Source organism: Wolffia australiana, chromosome 18 (assembly GCF_029677425.1).
Source record: "Wolffia australiana isolate 7733 chromosome 18, ASM2967742v1".
Taxonomy (NCBI): domain Eukaryota; kingdom Viridiplantae; phylum Streptophyta; class Magnoliopsida; order Alismatales; family Araceae; genus Wolffia; species Wolffia australiana.
This window is the reverse complement of record NC_135852.1, coordinates 3730779-3740800: the sequence shown is the minus strand read 5'-3', so window position 1 is coordinate 3740800 and position 10022 is coordinate 3730779. Positions and strand designations below refer to the sequence as shown.

General features: G+C 44.8%; 2 protein-coding genes across 4 annotated transcripts; one reads left to right on the top strand and one right to left on the bottom strand.

Annotated features, from left to right (window-relative positions):
- Positions 1-336: 336 nt before the first annotated feature.
- LOC144715146 (F-box family protein) lies at positions 337-4499 on the top strand. Its single transcript, XM_078590045.1, has 5 exons — positions 337-705; positions 1301-1720; positions 2240-2421; positions 3347-3465; positions 3974-4499. Exons 1-5 carry the CDS (start codon positions 480-482, stop codon positions 4293-4295), a joined length of 1269 nt encoding a protein of 422 aa, XP_078446171.1. The 5' UTR covers positions 337-479; the 3' UTR covers positions 4296-4499.
- On the bottom strand, positions 4321-9804 carry LOC144715145 (putative transcriptional regulator SLK2). Of its 3 annotated transcripts, none has more exons than XM_078590042.1 (10): positions 9647-9804; positions 8070-8960; positions 7018-7149; positions 6860-6908; positions 6567-6781; positions 6419-6487; positions 5945-6045; positions 5678-5771; positions 5531-5600; positions 4321-5451 (listed from the first exon to the last, which is right to left on the bottom strand). In XM_078590042.1, exons 2-10 carry the CDS (start codon positions 8721-8723, stop codon positions 4493-4495), a joined length of 2343 nt encoding a protein of 780 aa, XP_078446168.1. In that variant the 5' UTR covers positions 8724-8960; positions 9647-9804; the 3' UTR covers positions 4321-4492. The 3 variants fall into 3 exon arrangements, with proteins under 3 accessions (XP_078446168.1, XP_078446169.1, XP_078446170.1); XM_078590043.1 differs by having other exon boundaries at positions 9553-9696; XM_078590044.1 differs by lacking the exon at positions 9647-9804 and adding an exon at positions 9512-9631.
- Positions 9805-10022: the final 218 nt, after the last annotated feature.

The following is a 10022-nucleotide window of genomic DNA, read 5'->3' as shown; positions in this document are numbered from 1 at the left end:
GAGAGAGATAGCGAGAGAGAGATATATATATATATATATATATGTGTGTATAGATAGATAGAGAGAGAGAGAGAGAGCGATACCTGCGCTGGAAGGGGGCGGCGGCGGCAGCGACGACGGCGAGAGAGAGAGTAACGAAAGAGCGGGAAGAAGTGGAACTATATGTCTATATTATTTTTTAAAGACATATAATATAGACCCTTTTTTTTAAAAGTGTATATATAACAAGACGGGGCGGGACGGGACGGGACGGGACGGATACGAAGGACGCGTCCCGTCATCACAGGCGGTGTGCCTCTCCGCACCCTATTTAACCGCTCTCTCTCTCTCTCCCTCGCTCGTTCTCTCTCTCTGTCTCTCTGTTCTTTCTCTCTCTTCTCTCTACAAGCGTGATCTTCTCCCAGGTTGAACGTTCATGTTGATCTGGATTCCTATCGGAAGATCGGCAATCCAGTCTACGGATCTGTGATCTTCATCGGATGTTCAGGCCTGTTGTTGATTCGCAATCTCTCAACGAAGAGAATCGCCAGTTCCTTGGCGAGGAAGCGATGGGAGAGAATTCGCCGCAGGCCGCCGATTCCGGCGACCGATTCGACTTTCTTCGACTACTCGGAGTCGACACCTCGTCCGTCGTTCTCAGCCGTCTCGATGATCCCGCTGACATCGCCCGCGCTTGCTCCGTTTCTCGCGCCTGGCGGCGCTTCGGTGAGGGTCTTCTTTTTTTGGGAGTGAAAAATGTTTAAAATACCTTTTTTATTCGATCCACGGGTATTTGGTGTTCTATTTTTCTAAGAATCGACGCCCTATCTTGCGGTTTTTCCAGGTTTAGTTTTGAAGGGGGCCGTCTTAATTGTTTTGCGATTTCGCCTTCTGAATTGGGGAGTGTACATTATCCAAAGAAACCGTATTTTTGCTTGAAGTCTCTATTAATCGTGTGGATGGGTCATGGATGATGAAGAATGAACGAGACACCATTAGAATTCCGGTAGAGTTTTTGGGCAATTGCATCTGTATAAATTCTTCGGGGAAATTTTGCCTCAGCTATTATCATATTACTGATATCCCATGAAATATCTTATGTATTCCTTGACTTCTTTGCTTCGATTTGGGTCAATGCTTTTACAAAACTTCTTTGCTACGATTTCTTTTTGTAAAGATTGTCGTAGCCTTTAATCCATACAACTTCTATCATGTAACTGCCCTCCCGATAAAGAATACATTTCTTCATCTCCTCACTTTACCCACTTTTTCTTGTTTTTGTGGATACCTAAGAGATTTGTCCATCCTTTTTCTTATCCAGTCGTCATGAATGGGTTCTGTAAGAACTTGTGTCTGAGAATGTTTCCAGAGGTGTCCAATCTGACCCGCATCATTGAAGTAAGAAGCTCGAGTGATAGTACAGCGGAGATAGTCTGTGGAAGTTCAGTGAACTGGGAAGACTATCTCAGAGAGCACAGAATATATACCTGCTTAGTTCGGCGAATCATGTGCACGGAATCAGGAAGGGAAATTTTGTTAGATCCCGTCAGCGCTTCGAGCACTGATAATTATCCGGATGAGAGCATTGAAAACACTCTTGAACCTTCTGATAGGATTCACTTGACGCCATCTTATTGGTCCAGCGCCGGATCGAGAGACCCTGAAGCCCCAGAGACGCTCATTTACACGCTGAGCTCAAGGCTGTGTGTGATTCACGAGATAAAGTTGCGGCCTTTCCAAGGTTAGTTCTTTGGATTAACTGTATTTTCAGATTTTTTTTGTTCTTTCAGTTGCCGAGAAATGCCATCTGTGGATGAATTTTAGCTTTTAGCACAGTTAGTAAGCTCTTGATCTTAACGCGGTATCAGAACCAAGGTAGAGGGTTCAAATCTCATGTTCAACATCCCTCGTAAGTTGAGAAATGCAGTAGTATCCGTAGTATCAGCTATAGCTTTTAAAAGTTGGCCTTTCCAAGGTCAGTTCCTTGGGTTGATTATCTTTTTTTTTTTAAACTCCTTGGGTTGATTATATTCTCTGATTTTTTGCTATTTGTGTTGCTGTTGAACACAAATAGCAAAAAATAGCACTGCTTTTTAGGATCAATTGCTTGCCAACTGCGCTAAAAAACTGTAGTGGTATCTCGGCTGGATAGCTCTTGATCCTAACATCCTTTTTAGGTTCAAATCCAAGGTTCAACATCCTGCCTAAGTTGAGAAGTGAAGCTTTTGTGAGTCAGTTTTAACCGTGACCTTTTTTTCAGCCTATTTTCAGTATGGAGATCCCATTTATTCTGCAAAAGCAGTGCGATTTAAGATCGGGTATTCTAAACCGAAGACAGAAGGACCGGATATGATAATTCCTTCCGTTTGTTTTGGAGGGGAGCAGACATCTTTGAATGATTTTGCTTGGACTTACATTTCTCCGGTGTTTCAGATGGAACAGGTGATTTAATATTCATTTATTTAGCTGTTTTATTCGAGATGGTTTTCTTTCCGACCACAGAAACAATGTTGATAGTATTTGATGTCAGGGTTGGCGCAATCCTGATGGGTCTAATGGCCCTCACAGCAGGATCAACTGACTTGGTGCTGATTGATCGGGATTGTGACGATTGGAATTGATCGTCTAATGCCCCCTCAAATCAGATCGGCTGACTGGGTCCGATCTGGGATTGAGCCAAGTCGATAGATTGATTCTGCCCGATTTGATCATTGATCAAGTCAGTTCTATTTAATCAACTCTTTCACTCGGATCCAAACCCGGAACCTTCTCGGGTTGACGTTTTTTGATTAGGGCGGTGTGATAAACTAAAATCTTGATTGCTCCCGCATCTAAACTCATGCTTTTGGTTTGGACTAAAGGCATGTGTCTTTTTTTTTGGCCGACTCCGAACACAAAAACACGATTTGGTTGTGTTCATCTATAAGTTATTTAAGTGTGATGGGTTTCATTAGTTTATTCTTGACTTTTGTTTCTCCAGCGTTTTGGATGGTGCAGACGATTTAAAATTCATCTTAAGTCGCAGTTTTACTCAAGATGGTATAGGGTCAGTCAAAACCTTATCGTTAAAATGGTCCTCTGGATCGGATTGGCCAACTTGGTCCGATTGATGAGGATCATTGTTCAGTCGTATCGTCTGGTTGATCATCCAAGTCCAACCTCGATCCAGGCTATCTGATCAGATCGCCAATCCCTTCTCAGATTTACACATTGTGTGTTTTTGAGTCGGCAAATCTTGACATTTGAGTTGTTATAAGCAAAATGAACCCTAAGAGGTGATTTGGCTTGATAATCCACCGATCTGGTAGATGATATGAGTTTCGTTGTTTTGTTCATTTTTGCGGAAATTTCAGTATTTCTTCTTCAGGTGAACGCCTTGCAATCATTCAAGCTCCCGAGGCCCGTTCTCTGCATCGGCGGTGTACTGCAGATTGAGCTTCTGGGAAGAGTACAGCAACAAGAAATGGATAATCTTTACTATATTTGGTACGTCGCTTCTATTCCCCAATATCCACCTTTCTCTTCGTAAAAATGAACAAAAACCGAATATGCTCACCTCTAAAACTACCGTCAGAAGAAGAATTACACAGGATTTTATCCAAACTTTTAATGGTTAGAAGATTAGGCCAAATAAATTCCTACAACCAAAAGATGTAGTCGGTTTAATTTCAGAATTTGAAATAGTTTGGTTTACTAACAATTCATTCATCTTTCAGTGGTAGGGGGTATAAGTTTAAGCATCCTTTAGTATTTGGTCCAATCTTCTAATCAATTGAAGACTGCATCAAAGCCGATTAATTCTTTTTCCATCTATAATCATTGGACCAAATAATAGAAGATAGTTATGATACTTAACACGAAAGGAAGAAGAATTCATCGGTTTTGTTCAAAATTGTGCAATATTTTTTGCTTACAAATGAGATTGTAAGCCGAGCGGAAAACGATCACCATTATTTTATTTTAAGAATGACTCCATTGGTGGGGGTTGCTGCAGTGTGTGTCATGTGAGGGTGATCGGCAACCTGCTCTTCCCCGAATTCGACGTCGATTCTATCAATGCCGATGGAGAGGCAGAGCTCTGGTATTACCCGGAGGAGGTAACAATGGCAAGCGGCAGGGAGACGGCGACACTGCCAGGGGAGAGCAAGGCAGAGGGCTACTCCGGCTGGCTCTCATTCGCAGAGCGCATGCGCCAGATGAGGCAGAGGGCCACTCTTCTACATGCTTTCCTCAGAAATGTCCCTTACGACAACGACCTCAACGACGGTGGCAGCGGCAGCGGCGGAGTTGACTCTGACGAGGACGAGTTCCTCTGAACCCACATCAGTCTCCTTAACACAATTATATGGGAAGTGTCAAAGTCTTAAAAAGAAGTCAAATAACAGAGATGGGGGAATTGGCCAGCTGGGGATTATTTACAGGAATCTTTGCCACATCAGGGATAAGACAATGTTCCGAGGTCAATACTACTGTACAATTTTAGAGCTTCTTCTTTCCTGCGAAAAATAATCTTTTATGACTTGCCCCCGCCGTAGCCGCCCATGTCGGCGCCTCCGTCCCCAGACATCAACCCGTTCTCTCCGAACTCCCGGGAAATCTCATGCACCAGGTCGGGGAGGTTGACCGTCGGCGACGCGTCTGCTGACCTCATGCCGTAACCGCCGCCTCCCATCGGAGACGGGCTGCTCGAGATCGACTTGAAGCTGCTGTTCCTGCTCATCATCATCCCGCCCATACCGTTGGTGTTCGAGTTTGTGTTGCCGCCGCCGTTGCTGAAGCTCATGTTCTGCACAGCGCCGACTGCAGCTGCCGCTGCGGCCCGCCCCTGGTAGATACCCGCCACGCCCGTACTGAATGCATCCTCCGGGATGCCGCTTATCGGAGGACCGTTGACCCCCACTGATCCGCGGCTGCCGCCCATCATCTCCTGCAGCAGCTGCTGTATGACTTGTTGCTGCTGCTGTGTCGCCTGCGGCAGCGCCGGGTTGTTGGCCATTTGCGGGGGCGGCCGCTGGTGCGACCCGAGCAAGTAATTGACCGACGTGTTCTTAAGTGTGCCGGCGGGGTTCTGGAAGGCGACGGGGGACTGGTGGAGTGGGCTCAGGCCGACGCCACCGCTGCCAGCGCTGCCGTAGTTTCCGCATACCATGTCTCCTTGTAGGGCATTTGGGTTTGGGTTGATCGAGTTCTGCCTCAGCAAGGACTGGTAGTTGGTCAACGACATGGAATCGTGGCCGCCGCCGGCGGCGGCCGCGGCGGCCGCAGCGGCGCGAATGCTCGAGAGGTTGTTGTCGTTGCTGTTGCCGGGGTTCATCATGTGGTCGTTCAGCGAGGGATGGACAGCCATGATCTTGCTCAGGGCGGCGGCATTCGGGTTGCCCGGTGATGGGGAGTTGAGCAGCTGTTCGGCCGCCTGCATCCTCTGGTTCTGGGGTCGGGCCGACACGTGGCGAGGGTAGCTCTTCAAACTCTCTGATGAAGATATAGCGCAAAAGATTACTCGACTGGGTGACCAAAAACTTCTTTTTTTCATTTTCTAAATCAAAATTACCGATCGGCCCCATCTTGTGATCGCGGCTGAAATCGATCAGATCTTTCATGGAATTCAAGACCTCGGATATCTGGAAAGTTGGACAAAGTCGATGAAAAGATAAATATCTTTTTGAAAAATGTTGAAGTTATAACTCTGCTTGATTACCTGTAAACATCTAACGTATCTTTTTGAAAACCCCAACTCGTTCAGCGACTGAATATCCAGATTTCTCGTCAGCTGGCGGGTGGCGGCCATAAACCTAAGAAGAAATCGTATTTCGAATTATCAATAGAAATGTTAGATAATGGTCTCACGCCATGACATGATAATGTAAAGAACTATAGAGCCCTCATTGATATAGTAGGGATGGTCAAAATCTATCACGCCGAGTTTATAAAAGTAATATGACAATGACTGAGGCTAACGACTCACGAGTTGCAACTAGTATGCAGGTCTTGCGGAGAGACACCAGATGATCCATTTTCAGTCATAGTAGCATGGTATTTCTGGGCCACTTGCACCAATTGACTTACCTGAATATAATTATGAAAAAACAAAATTCTCAGTAGAAGCCCAACATTCCAAACAAATAAAAAATAACTCAGGGAAAATAAAATTGTAATTGGTAAATGCGAAGAAAGCGGGATAAGATAGATACATATATAAGTAGGTAGGTAAATAGATCGACAGATAGATATAGACCAGGAAATTAGAAGAGTCCTTGGTTTCATCAAAATAAATAAATCGATGAGTCCTTGGTAAAACAAAGATCCAATGAAAACAAGAGGATTCGATGTAGGCTCAAGGTTATAACACATTTTTTTTACAGATTGTTGAATCTATTTTGGTGATAGAGAGAAGCATACAAAGATAGAAGAGACTAATAGATAAATTTTTTGATAATACCTGCGGGGCTACCAGTCTGCGAGGAAGAAGCTCATCATGCCGTCTGGCACAGAAATCCCAAGATAATATCTGAAGATCAAAACGTTACAATACGTTTAAATAAAAACATGATTCAAGAATAAGATCAAGAAGGGGGTTCAGCTCAAACCTTCAGATCAGGGGTGAATTTGATGCGCAACTGTCCCTCGCGAACAACTCGCAGATGATCATAGACGGTTTGCTGAGTTACCTTGGCATATTCCAACAACAAGATTCCAGAGGGCAGTCTTTGTTCATGAGGCATGTCAAGGAATAGAAGTTCATCTACGACGCCGCTGTCAAACTTGATCTTATTAAGCCTGGGAAGAACTTCGAAAGACGCCTCTGCCCAAGCAACATCCCAAAAACTTAGAGATGTAAAAGGTTAAAAAGAAAAAAATAAAGAAAATAACGTGAACTAACCAAACCCTTTGCCAGACTTTGACGTGCATATCTCGCAATGCCACACGTCCTGCAACAAATAAGCAAATAATAAGAGAAAATGAAGAAGAAAAAAAGATTCAATCAATGAAAAGTGAGTGACATAAACACTGAAAGAGAGAAGAAAGAAGAAGACTAACCATGGCCGATTGTGGAAAGATGCCAAGGGCATGGTTCCCGACGTTCTCGTAGAGCGACAAACACCACCTCTTCTTCGCCCTCGGAGTGAAGTACTCCGTCACAAACTTTCTCCAGTAAAGAATATTGTTGTCCTGGGAGAAAAAAAACCCGTTTAACAAAATCAGCCATCAGAGACAACCAAGAACTAGTGTTCAGCACCCCTGCCATCTACTGTCAGTGTGATCTATCCACGTCAACATTGGCTTGACAAGACTCAGTAAAAAACTTAAGTAAAAATTAAAAGTGCCAGAGATATAGTTGACACTTTTCATTGAATATCCAACCGTTTGCCAGTCAATTTTCATAATCAGCGTTAAAAGGATGTGCCAAACACTACCAAAGGCTTGATCATCAACATCGACGTCATCCTCAAACTCATTAAACCTCATTGATGAGGACGACGACATTGTTCGGCGTCTTCAGCATAGTTGAGGACAAATAACCTTGAAGGAAAATTTCATCAACTACTATGGCACCCAAAAATGTCAAACCCTCAATCAAAAATCAACATCAATATCAACAGCACATATCAATCATTGGAATGTGTATCAACGTTAAAAGAATCTGCCAAACACTACCAAGAGCTTGATCATCAACATCAACCTCATTGACGAGGACGACGACATTGTTAGACGTCTTCAGCATAGTTGAGGACAAATAACCATGAAGGAAAATTTTATCAACTACTAAGACACCCAAAAATGTCGAACACTCAATCAGAAATCAACAGCACATGTCAATCATTGGAATGTGTATCAACGTTAAAAGAATGTGCCAAACACTGCCAAGAGCTTGATCATCAACATCAACATCAACCTCATTGATGCGGACGACGACATTGTTCGACGTCTTCAGCATAGTTGAGGACAAATAACCATGAAGGAAAATTTCATCAACTACTACAACACCCAAAAATATCGAACCCTCAATCAAAAATTAACATCAATATCAACAGCACACGTCAACCATGGGAATGTGCAGAGCCCCGATCAATCGAAACCGTTAAGCTCACCGGCGGTCTATGGCGCTGATGGTAGAGGTATTGCATAAGACGGCGAGAGCAAACACCGCTATCCAACGGTCTTCTCAAGTGCGGCGACCCCTGCATCATCTGCTGTTGGAGCTGCTGCCGCAATTGCTGCTGTTGTTGTTGCTGCTGAATTTGCGCGCGTTGCATCGGCGGCAACGATTGCAACATCTGCTGTTGATGCTGCTGCTGTCGCTGTTGAAACAACCTCTGTTGAATAAGAGTCTGCATCTGAGGATTCATCTGCAAGGAATCCTGCCTCTGCAACAGCTGCTGCATCACCTGCTGCTGCATTACGTCGTCGTGCCGCACGTCGATTCTCGCCTTCTTCTGCAGCTGGAACATGTTTCCTCCTTCCTGAGACGTCGACTGGGACGTGGCGGTCGACGCGCCGGGCTTCTGCATTGGGTCTTGGAGGGAGCTCTGTTGCACCATCGACGAGCCGTCCATGGAGATGTTGTTGGAGGAGAAGGACATGGGCGAGGCGGGCAGCCGGAGGTAGGATTCTGTGTTGATACTGGCGCTCCTCTGAAGGTGGGGCCCCGCCGAGAGAGACGAGTTCGCATCCGTGACGAGCGAGCTCGCGCCGACGCTGGGGGCGGATGAGTTTGCAGCGCTGTTGAGGACAACCCGATTCATGTCCCAGTAGAGGAATAGGCAGCCGGTTCTTCTTCACTAGGGGTGAGGATCAGACCATCTTCTTCCCGGTTGAAGAAGAAAATTTGAAGATTTGTGGGACGATGTCGGTGTTCAAGATCTGCCCAGGTCAAAGCAGAGTTTGATTTTTCACTTCATGGAATACACCGGGCCAGACGAAACCCTCATTTTTTTTGCGTTTGTTTTGAACAAAGATGGTTGTTTTCCTTGTCAGCTGACCTGAAATGAACGGGTATGAGAAAATTTTGATGAAAATGCATACAGAAACATGAGAAGAGGGCTGAAACGGAAAAAAAGCAGACTAGAGAGCGAATATCAAACTTCAAGCTTGTAGAATATTTCGAAAGACGGTACACAGAGTCGAACAAGAAAACGATGATTTGACTCGTGACTAAGAGAAAGGAAGCCCTAGTTCTTCCGGGAAGAGGAAAAGTCAGCCCCTTCGCCGCCGAAGCAAGATCACAGAATCCACAAACAGACCAACCAATCCAGTTAATCGAGTTTTCCCAATACCCTAACCAAGAATCATAAACAAGATAAAACAACCCGAACGCATCTTCCCAAAAAAAAAAAACTAAATAAAAAAAGACGAATACTTTCCTACGGAAACCCCAGATCAGAATCAACAAAATGCATCGAATAGGGCTAGCGCAAAAACCTAACCAAGGATCATCAAAGATACAAAACAAGCCAAATGCATCTTATCCAAAAAACCAAACAAGAAAAGACGAAAAACATTTAAGAAAACGAGAAATCCACAGCAAAAACACCTTCTTTAAGAAAACCCAGAACAGGATCAATGAAATGCAACCTCCCAGACAAAACCGCGGTCGGTTCTTGATAACCCTTTCGGCGTCTTGAAGAATAGAATCGTGCTGCGTTCAAAGATTGTAGCATGAACTTACAGAGTGAAGGAGATCCGCTGCCAAAACCTCGTGCCGGGCTCTATTTTCGCCCCTTTTATCCGAAAGCTACGATCCCTGCCTGAAATTTATCTTTCGCTGGTGAAGGGTATCCAAGAGCAAGAAAAGGAGACGACGGTGCCGACTTCGATGACCGGCTTAACCGGTAATCTCGGAGATTCAATGACCGGAGTAGCCGGTGAACGCCACCAGAGTTGTTGAAATCCCCTCTTTAGTGGTAAACGAAGTCAGTACTCAATGCTTGCCCCTCCAGAATGGAAATATCTAGAAGACTGCGTGAGAGAATTTCCCATGGTTTTTCGATCTCTGTTTTGGGACCCAAGAGGCCCAAAAAGAAGTTTTGGGCCTCTCTCTCTCT

Coding starts and splice junctions, on each gene's coding strand:
- LOC144715145 (XM_078590042.1), bottom strand. CDS start 8,723: ATGAATCGGGTTGTCCTCAACAGCGCTGCAAACTCATCCGCCCCCAGC. Junction 6,488..6,566: donor AATTCACCCCTGATCTGAAG/GTTTGAGCTGAA, acceptor TTTGATCTTCAG/ATATTATCTTGGGATTTCTG. Junction 5,601..5,677: donor GATACGTTAGATGTTTACAG/GTAATCAAGCAG, acceptor CCAACTTTCCAG/ATATCCGAGGTCTTGAATTC.
- LOC144715146 (XM_078590045.1), top strand. CDS start 480: ATGTTCAGGCCTGTTGTTGATTCGCAATCTCTCAACGAAGAGAATCGC. Junction 706..1,300: donor TCGCGCCTGGCGGCGCTTCG/GTGAGGGTCTTC, acceptor TTTCTTATCCAG/TCGTCATGAATGGGTTCTGT. Junction 3,466..3,973: donor GATAATCTTTACTATATTTG/GTACGTCGCTTC, acceptor GGGTTGCTGCAG/TGTGTGTCATGTGAGGGTGA.